General features: G+C 35.5%; 1 protein-coding gene across 1 annotated transcript in view; it reads right to left on the reverse strand.

The window, feature by feature from the left end:
- The window catches only part of SNTG2 (syntrophin gamma 2), a 232,779-nt gene that overhangs the window by 54,722 nt on the left and 155,510 nt on the right, over nt 1–22,547 (reverse strand). The window contains exons 9-10 of the mRNA XM_042822310.1: nt 17,495–17,622; nt 5,553–5,682 (exon numbers count right to left, since the gene is read on the reverse strand). Coding sequence (XP_042678244.1) covers nt 5,553–5,682; nt 17,495–17,622 — 258 coding nt within the window. The remainder of the gene's footprint in view (nt 1–5,552; nt 5,683–17,494; nt 17,623–22,547) is intronic.

Raw genomic sequence — 22,547 nt, forward strand, 5'->3', positions numbered from 1 at the left:
CATAAGGAAAGACACCTGAAACACTGTAACATCAGTAAGAATACCATAAAACAAAGCTCAACTTCAGCTACAGGTGATCTCCAGTGCTTCAGAAACAAACATATGCACAAAGTAACTACACAGGAGTCAAGCTACACACACAGAAAATATTATTTCCTTGTAAGTCAACTCAAAGACATCATAAATATTACAATAATATAAACCAGTGCAGATAATCAGAACTAGTGGAGATCATAGCTCTTTCATCCTCCTCTACGATTCAGCCAAATTACTTCAACACTCAATGTAACAGGAAGAATTTTGCTACTTTGCTTTTTATTTTACTATGTTCCAATAAGCCTGGAAACCTAAGTATGAGACAGGACATGCAGTTTTTCTGGTGAGTGAAGGAAGAGCATTCTCATCATCAGTCCAGATTCCTTCTGGTACAGGAAGTAATGCTTCCTATTCCACAGTGTTTCACTGCACAGCCTTAGCTCATTCCCTATTCAAAGCAGGGATGGCTGCAGCCCTAATGTAACTGAGGGGAGCAGAAAGATCTCCTTCTGCATCACGTTACATCAGGAGGAAAGAAAAGTATGCACTCTCCACTTTGCAAGGCAGCAGGTGCTCTCTATATCCCTGCACAGCTGATGCACTTAGACAGGAATACAAATGGAATAGGCAACACCTTGCAGGGACTGCATGAGTTTTCAGCACTGCAGTGTAATAACTGGAAACATCAGGAGAGGCTAAAACCAAAACCTTGGATCTTCAAAGACAGCAGGCAACTTGGAAGCATTAAGCAACTGTAATTACTACACTGTTTTAAATGAATACATACAGAGCAGGAATGGAATGGGGATGAAATCACTCAGAACTACACACTTACGTCTAAATATCTCCCAGGTAGGGATTTATCTCACTATTGACAATGTTAAAAATAATAATAATAATAATTTTACATCTGATATACTATCTTTCTAGTCAGCAAAGAGAGAGATAAAGATCTTGACAGGTACCTATTTCTTCTTTTCTGCCTCTAAAAGGGTTGTACACAATTGCTTACTGTTTGTCTAAATTTAGGTGATGAAATTCCTATCCTTATTGACTTCCCTTTATAGTCTCAATGGTTTGATAAGTAGCACCTTCAAACACGATTTTCTGAATTTAAAATTAAAAAAAAAAGGCACCAAGAAAAAAGTATCACATTTTCATCCCATCAGTAAGACTGTTTGTAGTACTACTGAGACAGTCAAATTTTTATGTTGCTTCCTGTGTATTATAGACATTCAAGGATTTTATTTCCATCTGTATTTATCACACATATTATGTGTGTATGTTTAATGAAAGGAAGCCATCTGCCCTCTTTCTTTTTATATGTAAGTTCAAAACTCATAATTCTTAAGTCAGAAATTTCTCTGTACAGTGAGTGTATCACTTATATACACCTGCACATTTAGGCATAGCAGAAAGTGTTTAAATACTACAACACATGTATTAAAAGAGGCAAATATTCCTGTCTTCAAACCAAATTTTAAATTTCTACCATCCTCCAGTGAAGCTGCTGGAATTATTTACAAAAACCATAAATACTGCTCACAGTGGCACAACTGTGTCTTAACTCACTCTCTTACCTGCTTGTAAATTACTCATCTATTTGTGATTAACATACTGAAAAATAACAGCTTTAAAATATGCTGAAAAAATAGAAAAAAAACTTGAGAAAGTAATAAATATAGTAAGTCTTTTTAATGCAAATGAACTGACAGCATTAAATTTAGAATCATAGAATCACCAAGGTTGGAAAAGACCTACAAGATCATCCAGTCCAACCGTCCACCAAACACCAATATTTCCCACTAAACCATGCTCCTCCACACAACATCTAAATGTTCTTGAATACCTCCAGGGTTGGTGACTCTACCACCTCCCCAGGCAGCCCATTCCAGCATCTGACCACTTTTTTGGAAAAGGTATTTCTTTTTTTAGGTGGCTTTTTTTTTTTTTTTTTCTGTTTGAAAAATAAATAAAAAATTAAGATCCACGAGTAAAGCTTTATTTGTTGAATAGCTGGCTACCTGAATGGTGCAAAGCAGAGGGAGAACTTATTCTAAAGAACTCATGTAAAAATCATCCCCAGCTCAGCACTGCCACTTCATCCTACAAAGAACCTTCTAAGTAAGCAAATAAGAACAGGAGTGAGAATCAGATGCAGACTAAGTTGTCTCCTGTGCTTTTGAATTTGACAGTTTCTGTTTTCAATCTCCCCTCAGTTTCTTCAGCTATACCTCCTCCTGAGAGAAAAGAGGTGCATGAAGAAATAAATATGAGGTTCTGATTCACCGAAGGTAAATGTGGAAAGCTTGGGGAATACTGAGAAGCTTGGGGATTGAAACACAAATGGCAATGATGGGGAAGATTCACGTGGGTGTAACAGCAACTGAAATACAAGAATATGAACAGACTGGTGAATAATTTGGGGCAAGGGTTCTCAGCAAAAAGCAATCCACTGCTTGTATCACTGTTATCAGGAGATTTCCCTAGCTGAATGTACAAGGCATTGATCAATAAGCAGGGCTAGAAAGACACCCTTACCTCTTTCACTGTGTTGTAACATTCCCCGTGCTTCTGTGTTTTATAAGAACTATCTATGTCACAGCTTAGTACCAGAATCATTATTTCTCATCTACTGATTAACTCTTGCTAGATATACTAGCATCCTGGGGTAGCAATCTTACGCAGCAATGACTCTCCACATCTTCATTATTGAAGGACAATTTCTCCTTTCTATTTTATCCCCAGATAGCTTGGCTTTGCAAAGAAGTTAGATGTTTTAGTACTTCAAAAGAGTAGTCTGACATTAGCAGAAGTGTCATGTTTTGGTAGTTATTTTTATACTGCCTACAATAAGGTTGTCTTCTGGCATAACCGGGAGATCTGACAGAGAGCTAGCTGTTGTTGAACAAGACTGCTAAGTGGCAAAGTGGCAAAATAAATTATATAGAGAAAAGTGTGGCATGAAAGAGAGGGTGCCTGGCACTATGAGCAATTTAAGAACTAAAATTCAAAACAAAATTATTCAAAATGGTATGCAAAAGTACATGACGAATGTATATAAAAGAGTAGCATTAACAGGCATAACTGAATTAAGAATGATTAAGCTGCAGGCAGACTGGATCAAGTCATGAAATGAATATTAGCAAAATCTAAAAATGAGCAGAAGTAAAATAGAAGAATAGAAAATATTGTTTAAATACTTAGCAATAGAACTAGTAAGAACACTGGCATTCTTTATGCCAACAGTATCAGTGAGAAGGTCCATTGTGATTGAGCATTAAGCAAATAATTCATGTGAAGATATAAAGGCATGGGACAATAAAAATTTTTTAAGTATTTGGAAAACAATTGAATTCAATGTCGGAAAATAAATAAATTAACTTTTAAGTAGATAAGGGATAATGTGAAGTAGTTTTTCAACAGGTAGTGATTCTCTTCAAGGACTACAGGATAGATGCAGAAGGAAAAAGGTAGGAGGAACTTCAGATTTCTGAACGATGATAACAGCAGTAACATTTTGTGAAATGATAACAGTGAGGTAATCAAAAGCATCCAGAAGACTAGAAGACTATTCCAAGGGCCTTGCCATTTTTGCTGTGGTGTCAAACACTCTGTGTCCCTTGCCCCTTAGAGGTGGGGAGCAGACTCTTGCTGTATTTTGCTATACACTTAAGGTGCACTCCAATCTCATCTTCTTGGTCTTAAAAAAAGTAGTTTGCAATGAAATAGATACTATTATGCTATTACACCTCCTGTTTTGATTATTAGTAATTAAAACAGCACAATGTGCAGACCAGTCCAGTCACAGCACAGGCTACACATGTGACAGAGCCTGTCAAGCGCTAAATTGAAGAAATTTACTCTTTTCTAATGTGATTTGTACAGACTTTATATCTGACTGAGAACAGTGAATGCATTAATTTTTCAAGTTTGAAAAGAAACACACACAACAGCTTTCTTTCCTGAATGGCCACTTAGAAGAACACCAGGTGGACTACTTTGTTTACACAATTCATTATTGTGATAGATAATTGAGAGGACCAAGAAAAATACTCAGTATAAAAAAGAGTATTGTTGCTGACAGGTTGCAAAACCATTAAGATATTGTGTCAGGACACACTCTACTGGGCAAAGCACATTAGGAAAATAACAGACCCTTCCCATAATAAAATCTGCTTATAGCTGCTTTTTACTGATTTATTCACCTATATCCTTAAAGTGGCATTTTCTCACTTTAGAAAGTGAAAGAAACAGAAATGTGATTAGGAACTATAGTCTGGAATTGCTCTAAAAATATTCCCGTATAATTTAGAACAGCAGAATTATGAAATACCAATATCTATAATTTATAAAGAACATATCACAAGCAACTGTATTTGATTTTGTCAAATAAATTGACTCAGTAATTGAATGTTAAAAAATAATTAATTTAATAAAAAAACTATTTTGGTCAAATGTGATTACAGGTAACTTTAGAAGACCAGAAAAATAACTTCTATTTATAATCTGGTTTGACCAAAGATTTATATTGAAACCCAATAAAAATTATACAGAATATAATTTAAAGAACTAAGCAACAATTACTCTAGAATAAAAAGTATCAACTAAAGATATCTACTCTATCAGATCATCTAAGCAAAATTACAGTCTGAGCACATCTGGGAAAAAAAAAAAAAAAAAAAGACTAAAACCATTGCAGGCATGGAGAGCTGCACACTTCCTTTCTCATCATTGATTTCTACCATTTCAGAAAGACTGAAATATATTTCCAATATAGAACATGCTTGAGTTGCCTGTTTAACTCTATAATTCATTCCAGGATCTTCAATAATTTCCAGTTGTTCTTCCTTGGAATAATAATGTCCTGTCCAAATAATGATTTTCTGTTTCTCCAGGGATTATTTAATACTTATGCTTGCAACAGCAAATGCCACATATAAATTTACAGCCTTAACTTACACCAGGATAAGCACCCTTACGCTTTTGCAGAGAAGGATGAAATAATGCAATTTTAAATAACACAACTAGAAAACTTACAGAGGTAAGAATACCATCTCCCAGTAAGCCACTACAAGTTCCACTTCATTAGCTTCTATTCTATTCCAGCTACTAGCTAGAATTTCCACACGCCTATTTCAAAATCAATACTCATTTTAAGAATGTTTTAATTACAAAAATATAAACACAAACTATTTGGCCATTTCTAAAGCTCTGTGAAATGACTAGGAAGGATCCATATTTTTCCTTAAAAAGGCTTTAAAATCATAGTTAAAATCTGAATTTTTTACTGTTATTTGTTTTAACATAACACTGCAAGTTCTTGAAAACTTCTTACTACTTCTGATTGATCAGACAACCACTTCCTGGTGTTTAATTTGTCCTTTTCCTTCCCATTAGAACACATTTTATATGTTTATATGCTGTATCTTACGTGTGAATTGTTTTCTGCCCTTGGAAAATTAGATATAATTTTACAACATCACAGACAAGAAAATATGCAGAAAGTAACATACATTTTGCAGTGTCAAATCACTGATGTTAGTTGATATTGCTCTCAGCCAGTCAGCACTCTCCTGGGCTGTATAAAACTGAAGTATCCCAGTACTAACTCCATCGAGTGCCAGCACTTCAAATGCATTAGATCTGCAGTAAGAAGAAATATATCCATAAAGGAAGATATGTCAGTTTTCTGAAACTGTCCAATATTTCTCAGTGTCTACAATATCTTAACAACTTCTGAAAAGTCTTGAGGTTTGAATTTACAAATCAAAATAAAGGCAACAAAAAGAAGGATAATAATGGACAGTATCAGGAGCAACACATACAACAAAAGCTTTATCTGTACAAGCATCTATATGTGCTGATTATTTACTTCCCTTAAGTACATAGACTACATTTATTATTTCTGAACATAGGGTATTGTATTCAATAAGTATGCATTAGATCTTTTTGAACAAACATAAACATTATTGAAACCAAAATGCTTTTTCCTCTTTATTGTGTTTTGGTTTCATTTGCTAGTAGCATATATGCTGCAGCAAACTGTCTTCTCCAGTTTTAATGTCTATGATTGCTATATTTTCTATATAAAAATCTAAGCAACATTTCCTTTAAATTCTTTTACGATACGGAAATTTAAAGATTGTACTCAAAAAATTCTTTAAATCATTTTTGAATGTAAGAAACTTTCTCTTAACAGCATGTACATACGCTAAGATCCAATTGCATTTTATTCAATTTTTATGCGTACTTTCTGTATTTACAACAACTTTGTTCTGCAGATGCCAATATCTTCCTTACTGTCTGCAGTATATTCAATACTATGCATCTATCTCTGAAATCCCACACATTTGGATGTTGGTGGAATGCATTTTCACATACTAAGACTATTAAAACTTTCAGAAGGAACAACACAAGTTTATTGGGTGGTAGCATAGAAGTACACCATTCTTTAAAATGTATGACATGCAATAGTTTCATCAATTAAACTTCAGAAAGCTGCACAGCTGACTTCAGTGCCCGTGGGTGTCATGATAATTAGATTTCATTTATATCCTTTTATAGAATCACAGAATATCCTGAGTTGGAAAGATCTGTAAGGATCATCAAGACCAATTCTGGGCTCGACACAAGACCATCTCAAAATCAGGCCATACGTCTGAGAGCGGTCTCTAGACAGTCCTTGATCTCCTGTAGCTCAAGGCTGTGACCATTAATATAGGGAACCTGCCCACTACCATCTGGTGAAAAACCTCTCCCTAGTCCCCACCTGACCCTCCCCTGACACAGCTCCATGTTGTTCCATCAGGTCCCATCACTGTCACACAGTCCACATCACTGTGCAGAGCTCAGCGCTATCTCTCTGCTCCCTGTGAGAAGTTCAGGCCATCACGAGGCCTCCCCTCAGCCTGCTTTGCTCTGGGCTAAACAAACCAAGGGACTTCAGACCCTTGTCATATGTCTTCCCCTCTAGACCCTTCCCCACCTTTGTAGCCCTCCTTTGAACACTGCCTAAGAGTTTCATTTTCTTGTAGCGTAGCACCCAAGCCTGCAAATGGTAAACAAGGTGAGGAAACACCAGTGCAGTGTAGGGCAGGACAATCCCTTTCCTCACCTGGCTGACAATGTCATGCTCAATGCACTCCAGGAAATGGTTGGCCTTTCTGCCTGCCTAAGCACACTGTTGACTCATGTTCAGATTACTGTTGACCAAGATCCCTTTCAGCAGGGCTGCTCTCTAGCATCTTATCTACCAACTTGTACTTATAGCCACTGTTGTGCTTAAGTATCTGCTGCATTTACACAGTTGATGTATTTATATTTATGTGCTATACTGCTTTATTTTTGGAGCTAAACTAGAAGTAAACAAACTTGAATCAAAAGCACTATTAAGTTGCAGGGTTATTTAACCTGTGATCCTCTTATCTAAGATGAAGTCCTCTACTATTTAATTTATAATAAACATCAGCAAAAGCATTCAAAGTGACACAGAGTGGTTAACAAGCAGTTACTCACTCATGACTTACTGAAGGAGTTATTAAACTAACAGTCATAATAGAGTTCTGACGATGAATGTGAAGAATTAAAACTACACGCTTGCTGAAAACAGTAATATAAAATACCCATCATATACAATATTAACAAGACTCCAAATTCTAATAGACACATATATACATCAGCTGATATACTTTATTGTTAAAGTATAAAGTGATATGCTTGCAGCTAGCAAAAAGTCCTTTGTCTGCAGGATTAAATCCATAACAGCTGATTCCCTTGTCTTCCTTTCATGATAGAATTATCATGGTATCTACTAAGACTTGACAGCAATGGCACAATTCTGTGTCACTTTCATTTCAGCAGATCTGTTTCGCCACTTTGGAAAGAAAGAAAAGGTCAAAACAAATCCTTATATTGTTTTCTGGTGAATAATTGCCTCTTAAGAATACAGTTCCCTTTATCTAAAGCTCTCAAGAAGATCCCAACAGTGCAGTAATGGAAGTACTTACGGTATGATCTCTTCAACATCTGTCTGAGATGGGAGATCTATCTTTGCCTGTGCACTGATACACAGAGGAGCATGGAAACAAACTATCTACTGTCATAAAAGGAAGCCATTCACAATGCCTTCTTTAGATAATATTCTTACAAAAAGCAGAACAATCCAGAGCACTTAACAGAGGCAAAAAAGCAGTCATTTCTCCACTGAATCCACAGGGTCCCCAGATAATAACTTAGTTTCAAAAGATGCATAGAAGTATGAAATGTGAATTCCTTATCCCAGTGGCACAAAGTTATACAAGTTACTGATGAAATGAATTCTTAGGAGAACGATGAATGCTGCTAACACAAGCAATCATGTAAAAATCATGTTTGAAATAAAAATCGCTAGTCCCCGAGCAGACCACAAACTGCACACAATGTTTTAGATGCATGTATTTCAGATGCAACCTCATGAACAAAACGCAGAGGGGAACAGCAAGTCCCTTGACCTGCTGATTTTGTTATTAACTGCAGCCCCATTTGTGGCTACCATTCATCACTGAAAACACATACAGCTGACTCATGCTGTAACCTGATTCTGCTGTGCTGGTGGTCACATAGTGTGGTGCAGGAGACTGGGGCCTGTGGGGACCCTGCTGATCCCACTGTGCTGACCAAGGCAGAAAACTGCTTTTAGCAAAAACAAGTTATTCTGAAGCAAGCAAATGAAATGGAGACACCTGCTAGACACCAGTGCTAGCAATACAGTGGTTTTGCTCTCCAATTTGCTCAACTTTACTGTGACTATTTCTTGTTTTCTATTACAATTGTTTCTCTCTACAAAACCATTATGTATTGCTGTATGTAACTGCAACTTTTCAGACACTGTGGTCTGAAAAGTGTACTGTATAAAAAGCAACAAGTAAAATCAAACATCGAAAGTAAAACAAAAGCTGAACAAAATGATGAATTTTTTGTTTCCACTTTAAATGAAACAAATGATAAATAATGCAATCACCAAGACAGCACTGGAATTCAGGAGGTAATAAATTCTAGAGGCTTAAATACCACGCTTTCCTCCATTTCATCAAAACAAACATGGAAAAAACAAGTGACCAGTAAACACCTACTCTGGTTAAATGACAACAATAAGAATTCCACTGAGTATCAACTAATAGGTTTGGGATGTCTCAGGATACAATAAAGGTGCATCATGAAATGACGTGTTTTTTTTTTGTTTGTTTTGGTGTTTTCTTTTTGAGATCTCAAAGCCATCTTAAAAACAGATCAGGGAAATTCCCATGTCTTCTATTCCTTCTGTTATTGTACTATTGGTGAGGGGTCAATATTGGTGAGGGGACACTATTGGTGAGGGGTCTGGAGCACAGGCCTTATGAGGAATGGCTGAAGTAGCTGGGATTGTTCAGTCTGGAGAAAAGGAGGCTCAGGGGAGACCTTATTGCTCTCTATAACTACCTGAAGGGAGGCTGTAGTGAGCTGGGGGTTGGCCTCTTCTCTTGTGTAACTGGTGATAGGACTAAAGGGAATGGCTTCAAGCTGCATCAGGGGAGATTTGGTCTGGAAGTTAGGAAATACTACTTTTCTGAAAGAGTGGTCAGGCACTGGAATGGACTGCCCAGGGAGGTGGTGGAGTCACCGACCCTGGAGATGTTCAAGGAACATTTGGATTTTGTGTTGAGGGACATGGTTTAGTGAAAACTATTGAAACTAGAACCAGAAATTAATGGACTGGAGTTCTTAAAGCCTGATAGTTTGAAACAGCAGAAAATGAATACTGAGTATAACTTACATACAACTATATATAGGGCTAGCAGGCTACAAATCTGAAACTGCAAATACCAGCAACCACAAAATACAGGGAAAAAGCACATAATGGAAATCAGAAATGTAGGCAGTAATTTCTCTGTCCTCTTACACCGATTGTCATTTCAAATACACAATTAATGATACTAACAAGAATTTTACCCAACTTTGAAGTCCCTACCAAAGCTCATGGAACTCTTCCCTGCATGAAGCACAATACAAAATCTTTCAGAATACTAAAGCTTCCATTTCCAAAAATGCATCAACTATATGGAATTTTATCTTCTATACTATTTCTTCATCACAAAGCAGCAATCACTGAATATATCAATTATATCTTACTGTTGAACTGTTTGAAGGCTGAGGAAACTGGAGGCCTGTCAAGGGTGCGTTTCAACATCCAATGTCAGATACCATTTCTGCTTATATGTACTTTTTATGGGGAAATGAACAAATGCTGCAGACTTAAAAAAATATTTTGGATAGATAGAAATATTTTCCTTTTAATATTTCATTTAACACTATTTGTTTTTAAAGCTTCCCTCTCTCCCCTCCCCCCATCTTTCTCTCTCATACTGCACCTGGCTATGCTATTTTTAACTCTAAATTGCATGAGTGTAAATAATAACAATATCAAGAATGTTTGCTTTTCTGAAATTCTTGAAATTTAAAGTGAATTTCCCTCACATTTCTTCATATTATTTTCAAACTTGGATCCCAATCTGTAACTGCTTCCTGAAAGCATTTCCACTAAACAGCATGAGGTGCTATCTTCTACGTTTATATCTCACGTTCACGGTGAACTGATGAATGAACCTGCATACCTGTCTGTTAGTTTGTCTACTGAATTAATTTATTTTAATAAAATAAAAACTATCTTAGCAAGAATGGCAGAGAAATAAATGGGCATCAGTAGACTTAGTTCTCTTCCTATTATTGACACTTTTTGACAATTAATGTTAATAGACTTTAATAAAACATAAAATGGCCGCCGGGAGTTCAATACAGAGCAGTTAGCAAATAAAGGGATGTTACATCACAATACTTTGCTAAGAGAAAATATATTCTCAGTGTTATCTGAAATGGGAAAAGCTGAATTTTTATGTTATTGGAGGCTAAGGATTTCAGCAAAATACATTTTAAGATTTTCAGCGTCTGTGGCATGTGAAACAATCTTTCCTTTATTTTTATCTCAATGTACTATTGTTTTCCTTAATAAAAGCCTAAATGCCAGCCTGACAGCAGCTGTTTCATCTCAAATTTACTACCATGCTGATGCAGACAGACGCATTTGATCAGCTTTGAATTTCCTCAGGTCATAACTCAGTCTTCCTGTTTCAATGATTTTTTGATGTCTGAATTCAATTTTTATTACTTTTCTTACGGTGTTTTCAAGTGACTTGTTTACATTCCTGTATGCCTTTCTTACTAGTATTTCTATTTAGCCTGAAGTTTTATGGATTATGGAATGGAAATTCCACAAAAGACAATTGTCTGAATTAATCTCTTTGAAATTGTGTTTAAAAATATGGATTTTAGTACTGTAAAAATATATAGCCTTATGTATTAAAAAAATTTGACAGTTTCTTACATAATCAGACAATTAACAGAAACTATGAGGCTAAAAAGCTACCAAGGTATTAAACAAACTTGGATAGTGTATCATGTTTGCTTTTTTTTTTATGAAGAATTTGCTTACAGTATTGTTCCATAAAAAAGAGCACAGCCCAGCAGGGTGAGGGAAGTGATCCTCCCCCCCCCCCATACTCTGCTCTGGTGAGTCTGTATCTGGAAGACTGTATCCAGTTCTAGGCTCCTCATTCCAAAAGACAGGGATCTTCTAGAGACTGTCCTGTGGAGAGCCACAAAGGTGATGAGGGGGCTGGAGCATCTTTCCTATATTCCTCTATTCCCTAGAGGAAAGGCTAAGAGACCTGAAATGGTTCAGCCCATGGAGAAGACTGAGAGGGCATCTTATCAGTGCCTATAAGTAAGTGAACGGGAGGTGTCAAGAAGATGGGGCTGGGTTTCTTTCAGTGGTGCCCAGCAACAGGACAAGGGGCGATGGGCACAAACTGAAACACAGGAAGTTCCACATGAACACGAGGAAAAACTTCTTTGCTTTGAGGATTACAGAGTTTTGGAACAGATATTTATCAAGACAGATTCTGGAGTCTCCTTTTTTTCAAAATCTACCTGAATGCTACTGTGCAACCTATTGAAGGGAACCTGCTTTTGAAGGGGGTTGGACACAAGATCAAGGGATCTCAAGAGGTTCTTTCCAACTCCCAAGATTCTATGATTCTTTTATACTCTAAATATCTGTTCTCTGTAAGTCTGCAGGTCAGAGGTACCTCAGAGATATTCTGTGCCTAATTACAGTATGGACCTTATCCTCCTGCTGCCATCCATCTCAAGGCTTCATTAGGCTCCCTTGGAAAAGTAGTTCATAATTTCTTTATCATAGTAGCAACACCAAAGTTCTTTCATTCTTTTGCACTTTGAACTATTATGTTACATTCCATTTCCAATTATCTTAGCCTTTCATAACATAGTCATAACTCCTCTTCTGTACTGATGTCACCATTGATTTTAAATAATATACTTCTGTTTTCTTTATAATCAAGTATTCCTTAAGAGGCAATAATGTCCCTTCAAACCTTTACTTTCTTTCTCATCTTACCTGTTATCAGGTGTTACTCACTCTCTCACCTTACTGCTGCATTTCAGTTTGGCTGTGATATTTCTTATGTAAATATTCATTCTTGTTTAATTCTTCTCCTCATATTCGCCCTAATCTTTAACAAAAAACTACAATCAAATACTAATTCAGTTTTTGTAACTCAGAGAGAATATGTTTAATTCCCACACCTCGATCAAGATGGCTTATTTCATTATTTTCTTAATTAAATACATAAATAAAGGCTTTTTGTTATCATACTGAAATGCTAAAATGGGAAATAGAATCTCTCTGAAAGATTCTCTGTTAAGAATATAGTGAGCCAATAAAAAACACACACAAAACCCTGGAACAATACACTGCAGTAACTGCAATCTCCAGAATACCAGGAAACAGAAATTAATACCAAAATTGTTGTTTTTGTAGTTGGGATCATAGTCACAAGAACATCTAGAGCCTGGATAAAGTAACTTCTAGTTCACCAATTTCTTCTATTTAAATTCCATCCTCAAAACAAGAAATTATTTTTCTTTCTCTACACTCATAATGTACAAGAAGTTATAGCTACCTTCACTTAAAGTTCCTGTCAATACAGCAAATAAAAATGATTATCTAAGACTATCTAGTAACTGCTGTAAGCGCTATAGATATTTTCAAATAAGTATTTAAACATTCTGTAAGAAAAATAAAAATTATAAATGAATGGTACTACATTCTCCAACATCTATATTACTATTTTTTTTTTTAGTATTAAAAATTTTAAAAAGCCCCAAACTACCCCATGAACAACAAGCTCTTGGGTGAGCAAGACATACTTATTTCACTTACACTGAATTTACTGATGAACTCCAGCAGTGAAAAAATGCTATGTACCCACACATGGAAAAATGGCAAGAACTGCAGAATGATAAAAGTAGCAGTGCTATATTGTAAAGGCAAGGTAACAGTAATTAACATAGTAAGTAATCAAAAAGAAGAAACTAAACTCACATGTTACAAACAAATATACTCTAATGACATCAACAATATCAATTGCACTAACTGAAGGGGATTTGGGTAGTCAATACACTTATCTTCACACCTACTGAAGATATAACTATAAATGTGGGAAAGATTAATGGCAGCCAGCAGGTCAAGGAAAGTGATCCTGACTCTCTAGTCTGCACTGGTGAGACCTCACCTGAAGTACTGTGTCCAGGTGTGGAGTCCTCAGTACAGACCTGAGGTAGAGTGCATCCAGATGAGAGCCACAAAAATGCTCCAAGGGGTGGAACACAAGGACAGGCTGAGAGAGCTGGGGCTGTTCAGTCTGGAGAAGAGAAGGCTCTGGGAAGACCTGAGAGTGGCCTTTCAGTATCTAAAGAGGGGCTCTAAGAAAGAAGGAGACAGATTCTTTAGCAGGCTCTGCTGTGATAGAACCAAAGGAAATGGTCTCAAACTGAAGGAAAGGAGATTTAGATTGGCTATAAGGAAGAAGTTTTTTACAATAAAAGTAGTGAAGCACTGGAAGAGGCTGCCCAAAGAGGGGGTGGATGCCTCGTTCTCAGAAATGTTGAAGGTTAGGCTGGATGGGGCTAAGAGCAACCTGTAGGTGTCCCTGTTCACTGCAGGGAAGTTGGAGTAGATGACCTTTAAAGGCTCCTACCAACTTAAACAATTTTATGATTCTATGAAAGAAGATGAGGAACATCAGATACAATTTTTGTCTTTCCTTTGAATTACGCTGTGATTGGGATGTTTTTCTTTTGTTTCATTACATGGAAGAGACACTTCATACTCTTTGCAATGTATTTATTCTTCTTTAAGTATAAGGTAGGAAAAACATCTTTTTTTTTTTTTTTTTTTTTTTTTGAAGTATGTCTGCTACTGACGAAATCTATCAGAAATATACTTGTGTTGTTAAATCACCAATCTTCAGTCTTTGTGGGAAAAGTCAAAAGAAAAATGAAATGTAATGAAACGTCAAAAGATAACTCCTTTTTCTTTCACTGAAAAAAAAAAAAAAAAAAAAAAAAAAAAGAACAACAGTTGAACAGATACAGATTTTCCTGATTATCTCAGGACACAAAAGGTAAAAGTATGTCCTTTCTTGCCAAAGTTTCTGGAAAATTCCAGTGTATTTAAACTGAGGTAATTAAAAAACATTTTTTAACCACAAAGGAAATAATGTTTTAATCTACTGAAATTAGACTAGATTCGATCTAAGTCACAAAAATTTATACTATAGTCTAATAAACAGCACTAGATATAAAACCTATTTCTAGTTGAAATATGGTCATAAATATTGAGATAGATGCTGGCAAGCTATACATTGTTATACTATGTATTTTTTTAAAGTAAAGGCAACAAAAATATGTTACAGTAACATATCAGATTCTGTTTGACCTAACAGTAGGCAAATACCAAAAGAAGCATTACAACAAAACAAAGTCATGAAGAGAACTTGAGGGAGACAAAATGTGAAAAAAACAATACATAGACTCACAAACTCAATATTGGAAAAGAAGGTACTTTGCTTATGTTTTTATGCAGATAGATTCCAAGTAAATATTCAGAGAACTGCAAAATTTGTCAGCTGGATCCATGTTACATTCAGGGAAATTGGCATGAATTCATTCATACGTGAAAGAAAGCAAAGGAATGTAGGTATGATTGAAAGGAGGACGGTTATCCTGTCTGATGTCACCATTTATACTTACAATCATGTGTAGGTTTTATTTCATGCAAAGCAGACTCTTCATTTTAGAGAGCAGTTACTGAGATAAATGTTGTAATTTATACTTATATGAGCATGGATAAACATAAAAGAAAGACTGCAAGTAGGATAGTACTAAGAACATGAATATGAATTCTAGAAAAGGAGAAAATGGGGTAATAGCAATCTGGTTCTATTAGATAAGAATAAACACCTTGCCCCCAACATTGCCTGGTCGTTATGCCCAAGGCCTAGTGCATACAGTGAGGTGCAAAAGACCTTGTCCTCTGGACTGACGGCAGTCAAGATTTTACCAGAGACAGTTAATGACCACCAAACTGTCTCAAACTGTGTGCTCAGAGAACTAATAGCAGACCTCTACTTCAACAGAGCCAATTCTAAGATGTATACTATAACCCAGTCATCTTACCCCATAAGTACCAAGCAGCCTAAGAATCTCTTTGAGATTCCATCTTGCAAGCAGCTGGCTGAACACCAGAATCTCTCCTTGAATGGAGTCACCTCTTGAGGTTGAGGTTACTTAATGCTTGCACAGAGATTAAACTGAGACATAGTGACACCTTGCCAACAAATCCTCAGTAAGAGAGTTATTGTTTTTTAAAGCTACACTTGCTTGGCTAAGATTTGATCTTAGATTTTTGCATCCTCCACCCAGTAGCAAATAGTGAAAGATATGTAGCCATTTTGAATCTTGTTAAGTCACTGTCATCACTGTTCAAGTTACCATGTTATATCTATTTTATATCAACAAATATCTTTCTGCTTTCCTCTTACAAGCAAAGTGTGCAGTGAACATGGGAATAACATTTGTAATTAATCTCACAGTGGTATTTCTTTAATGCTCTTTTAGATATTCTTGTTGGATTACAAAAATACACAAGGAATGTTTAGTACAACTAAAACACCATAGGATGCTGATAGTCTTTATGAAAGGATTCCATCTTATTTTGGGCTGTTTAATAACAACAGCAAAGATAACAGAACAGCAGTAATAAAGGAGTGCAGTGTACATGAAATATACATGAAAGCCAGATGCTTCACAAGAGAATGCATCTGTCCAGGACTGCGACTGAAAGCATTAAGCTCCTCCCTCCTCATGTGAAAAATATTTGTATCTGTGATGAGCTGAGGGACATAGCAGCTAGGCATACACACAGCTGCTTACTTCCCACCTCCAGCAGGACAGATGAGAGACCTGGGAAAGTGTGAAAACTTGCAGGTCAGGATAAATATATAAATTATCTTAAAAGCAAAAGAAAGAATGCTTGATGCAAGCATTGGTCAGCAACCAAAACACTGATGCATTATTTATACTGGTCTAGTCACAAACTCAAAACACAACACTGTATGGCTACATGAAGGAAATTAATTCCATCTCAACCAGACCTGGTACAGTATCAGACTGTATGTTACCTATAGGCATTTTCAAAATGCACAAATTTGAAAGGGTTATTCCAAATGAAAAAGTCAGTTGAAGGAGGAACGAAGAAACTGATGGGGGCATTCAGACTAAGGATGCACAAGAATTTAAAACATTTTTGGGCAATTTATTATTATTGACTTGTGATGCTTGAACACTTATTTGACTGAATATTTGACTAATTGCTAACCTTTCTCAAGTATATTGTTTACTGAAGTTTCATTAAATTGCACTTTATTTTCACATACTTCCCAAAGTCCAGGACAATCTGCTCTGCTATCTTATTTCATATATGCTTTATGAACTACTGTCTAAGTGTGTGAGATGTGGCAAGATTCTACAATCAAAAATACAACAGAGGAGAGTATACTCTGCCAAAAATCTGGTGTCAATATGAGTTTCTACATAGCATAGTCATGATGATTGTGCAGTATGTTATCATTTGTAAAGAAAAAGGAATGTTAACTGACATTATCAAAACCTGAGAATGAAGAATTATTCTATTACAGAGATACAGAGTGAAATGTTTGTATCTTAAAAATTAATTCAAGTGATGGCAAACTTAATGTCTGGGCAAACTGCTGATGCTAACTGAATTCCCAAGATAAAATAGGCTATGGAAACATATTTGTGGGAGCTACATTTATGTTCCTTTTTTTACTTTCTCTTTGGTAATCACCATACATGGTGTTAATCTCAAGAGAAAATGGACTGTACAGCTTTAATAACATGACTTTCATATCTCCACTCAAAGAGTTCACACATAACCTATACTTCACAGCAAAATATTATGTACAGCTAACTCATGCAGTGCTTTCCTTTTTAGATTACAAACCTCAATTTATCTGTTCCAGTTTTGTACCTCGAGATTCGAGCCATTGACAAAGGAACTGATAAGGTGTCTAGCCAGCGCTTTTCGTATTTTGGTTCATTAGCTATGGGCGAAGAAGGTGATGATGGAGCCTGTACAGAACAAATGAGAATCAGTAAGTACAGTCTACAAGACAACACAGCACAAAATCCATGAATATGCCTCTCTAGCTCTGCTTGACTCAGAAATGAACAATACATACAATAAAACCACTCAATAAAATCAAGTTTTAATAGAGAAATAAAAATAATAATTTATGTAGAAAGAAACTATGGCTACCTTGATACTATGCTTGTCCATTTTAGTATTGCCTTTACACTAAATATATTTATGTTTTTGTTAATATTTATAACTGACAATAAGAAGGACACTGTCTTTGTTTTAATCACACACATATTGATTTTTTGCTAAACACAACATAAAACACTTTTTTAGTTTAAACTAATTTTATCTGTGCAACCCCTTAACATGTCTCAAATAATCATCAAAGAAAAAGACACAATGATATCCCAATGAAAGGACTATAGTAGTCGTTAAGAAGACTGGTTTATTATTTATTTAACTGACTTTTATTCGTAGTGTTATTTAATAGTTGAATTAAAATTCTGAATTCTGTGATACCTCTATCCATGTATGAACTGCAGAAATTTGAAATCTGAAGTTTCCTTTCAAATGCTTCTACTTGAAAGACAAGATTGCTGATGCTATCTAAGCAGTACGGAATATCCTGATCTCAGAACAGTGAGAACTCACTTCTATGATCTACTTAATTCATGTTATTAAAACATATAAAAGAAAATAAAACAAACGTTTACAAATGCCATTGCAAATTACACTAGAGGAATTGGCCCATATATCAGTTAACTCTGGAGTAGAGATTACATAGAGATGGTTCAGCCTGTTTATTCATTCATGCATCTTATGCCTTGCAACTAACTATTTAACTAATGCATGAAGGCAACACAGTATAAAATGTTTTTAAAATAAAATATTTATAAAAGTTCAAAAGTTGTTATAGAACTACTAAAACTAAAACTTGCAGGGAACTTCAAAGAGATATACATCTTAGTCAATATATAGTTGCATAATATGCAGTTTGTGCCTTCTGAATAATACCCATTTACACCAGTCTATCAGGGACTGAAAGTACAGAATCATGTCCAAAGTGTGAAGAAGCAAAATTAAAGGAAAAAGGGGTAAAAAATAAAAGGAAAAAGGAAAAAGGAAAAAGGAAACAGGAAACAGGAAAAAGGAAAGAAAAAGTGACAGAGAGACAGAGACCAAATAAGGGACAAAGAGAAATAAATGATGGTAACTGGCTTTGTTTGTAAATGATTTCAAAAGTTTCTACAGATAAAGATCAATTAAATTGGGAACAGATTAGAAAATGATGGAAACTAATGCTCAGTGTACCATTCAAAATTTATGATCATGATTATGAGCATAAAAAGGCTTATTAAATGAACAATAGAATGAGGTAGGAGTTTCTTACTAAATGCATAAAAATAATAAAGCTGAAATTTACATTAATATTTACATCTCTGCAGTACCATAATACCTGCACGTTTAACTTCATAAAGTTAGTTGTTGTAGGCACAGAGAGGAAAATGAGGAGAATTCAGAAATACAAATTCAGGTCAAAGTCAGACATCTGTGCTATCTATATCTGAATTGAAATTTGTCCCAGCCTGCACAGAGAATTTAGAGGTAGAAAAGTAGATTATCTTTTTAAGAGCCATAAACATGCAATGAGTAGCACTTACAAAAGCAAATAAACCATACAATGATCCAACTTCAGTTCTTTCATACTCAGGTGTTAAAAACCATAAAATTTACTCAAAATACAAATCATTCTGGGAATTGCTTTATTTATTCTTCCTGCTTATAAGGTTTTAGGGTTGTGTTTTTCCTAAAGCTCTTTCTTACAGTAATCAAGGGTTGATCTTTCTATTTATTTATTTAAATTTAAAAAACCACTGACTTTCAGTCTCTAACAAGATGACTGAGAGTAATTGAGGAACACTTCTCTAATTAATGAAAAATGAGTAACAAAATTGCCAGAATTGGTAACACAAAACTATCTCTTAGACAGCAAATCCTTCAGGGAAAATAGTTTCATTTAGGGTATTTACAATGCCTAGAACAATCCAGCTTTCATTTGATTGATGTGTCCTGATGTTGTAGCAGCATGAATATTTGATAGTCAAGTCTGAAAACTAATTCTGTGTCCTAGATCTAGCCACAAAAAGCTAAGGTGTCTTTAAAACTTAGTTTTAACTTGGTAATATCATGGTGAAGAATCTCATGCATATTTTGGTCTCTGCACAGATAAAACTCATTGGCAGAACTGCAAGAAATCCAAAGCTACAAGTGACCAGTACAATCTAATATTCAGAAAGTTCAGAAACGGAAATGTCTAAGAATAAAGCAGAAGGTAGCCTGTTCCAATCAAACATAAATGCTTAAATATGCTCATTGAATTTAAATCCAGGAATCAGAAGATAAAGTAACATAAAATTTGCCAAAACATCTTCACCTATTTCTCCCATCCATTCCACTCTCCATATATATATAATATCTAGATAATTTATATATAAAAGACTGTTTCATAATAAATTTCAGTTGTTCTTTTAAGAGGCTATCAATGTAGTATTTTAGTGTGGTCTCTTATAATTCAGTCAAATGCTTTAGTAGGACACCATTGTAAAGAAGAAATATCTTCATGTAGGTAATGATCAGAATCTTCAAAAATCCTTCACTGGATTCATTAATTAAAAAGAAGAAATGGACAAAAAACCTTTTAGGGTCAACATCTTTTAAACTCAAAATTATGATGCTGCAATAGTACAGTACAGTATTCTTACCAAAATGCTAAACTTGTCAAACTGATGTAAACTCCTAAGGAAATCTGGCCTTGTAGAACATTTCAAAGTTTTGACATCAGATAAGCACATCAGAAATTGTTTTTCACAGAGGATTCCTCCACACCCACAGCCCCTCCCAAGGTCTATACTACTTGTACATGCAGGATCCCCACTGCGTGATTTTGGCCAGAAATGACCAAGAGCTGGGAAAGGATAGAAAGCAGTCAAGCTGGTCCAAGTCTCAAATGTCCATTTCTTACTAAGCCATATTCTACTAATGAGTTCATGGTAGTGCAGAAAGTAGAAACCTCTTTATCTTGGGTAAGGACAAAATATACAAAACATATCCATGGCCAAAGGGCCACTGCACAACAATTAAATACTATCATAGATCCAGCAGTTCAATTTGTTCAATTTGCCCTATAATCTACTAGCACTGAAATCTGAGACAGATTCTTCAATGCATTCTTCAAAACACATAGATAAATATAACAACCTTGGGAAGAAGCAAGCCAAATGTAACTTCTGCAAACAGTGCTCACACCTTATTAGTCTTCTAGAGTTGCCCAAAGCAGTTAGTAAATACGAGAGGACCAATCACTAATGCATACTTGGGCTGACAAAAAACATTTGTCCCCCACAAAGGTTTCTTAACTGATTTACTATGAAGTAAAACAAAGCCCTTTACTATTAAGTAAAGCTTAATTTAATAACTAAAATAAATCAAGCAAAACACTGCAGTCAATAACTAGTTTTCACTGTGCAGGGCACTATCAGGGGAATCCCAGATATATATGTCTGGAATTATCACTGATTAATCACTGATTTATCATTGATCAGTGATCTGGATAAAATGGTAAGCAATAGACTAAGTTTACTGCACACAAGAAGTAATGAAGAAATGTCAATGGTTTCAGGGCTGGTTTGGCCTGTAAAAAAAATCAAACTGCAAACTGCAGCAGAGTAAGCTCATGTTGCTGAATGACTGAGAGATAAAGGACTGCTAAAATATTATAGATAAATATACAATACACATGAGGAAAGATAACATTAACTTCACTGTAACAGAAGATGAACAGATGATTAACATTCAAAAATAAAATCTTGCTGCTGCAGGAAAAGCAAATATTGAAAAGTATGGAATGGTTTCCATGCAAATAACGATTAAGCAAACAAAGATTAATTAGACTGGAAAAGAAGCAGCTGACATGACTGTATGAGAAATGTATGTAAAAGTGAAAACACAGAGAAAGGGACTATGAAATAATGGCTCACTTTCTATTAAAATACAGTAGGATCCTAATATACAGTAAGGGTAGAAACAAAGAATACATTTCTTTATGTAAAAATCTCTGGCTCCAGAAGTCCCTATATAAGAATTCTTTGGAGGGGAAGAGAATATACCGCATAAATCATTCTACATATTCCCTCTATTCTTGGGTTGTCTTGAGGACATCTGCTGAGGATGACCTTTTTGTCTAGATGGCCCATTTGTCTGACTCAGGGTACTGAGATGGCATGAATTTCAAGCCTTTTGTTCTACTAAACAGCTGCTGCTTGTGTTCCCCACACCAGTCCTCCAAAAAAATTAACAAAATGTGGCTATATAGAGATCATCTCTGCAATCACAGCATTTATCCTCTTGTTCATTTCACACCTTTGGATTTCTACTGAGATCACTAACAATGCTGCCAATTAATGCCAATTTATTTGTAACACCTGCCCATTAAGAAATGGATTGAATACAAAATTCTCATTTCTGACAGAACACTGAACAAGGATCAGTTTATAATGACGCATAATCACTACCCACCTGGGACAGCTGTGTACTGCTGCCCTGGAGGAGGAACTGATCTTATATCCCATTAGCAATCACTGACCTATGAAGGACAATATGGACAAGGGCTTTTTTGCTTTTTTAAATATATTCTACAGCTACGTATTATGAGACAATCAAGAAGTAATACCATAAGTAGAATGAAAAGTCCTCCATTAAGCAGAAGTAATCAGATATGTCTCTGTAATTAATCTTCTGCCAAGAATATAGAAAAGAAGTAAACAGATCATAAGTGGCTGGGATTTCAACTTTTTGACTTCAAATATAATTCATAAGGCTTAGACAACTCAGTTATTTTACCTTACAATTTATTTTA

Source organism: Centrocercus urophasianus, unplaced genomic scaffold, assembly GCF_019232065.1.
Source record: "Centrocercus urophasianus isolate 14NV4802_14NV808 unplaced genomic scaffold, USGS_Curo_1.0 seq_10, whole genome shotgun sequence".
Classification (NCBI taxonomy): Eukaryota; Metazoa; Chordata; class Aves; order Galliformes; family Phasianidae; genus Centrocercus; species Centrocercus urophasianus.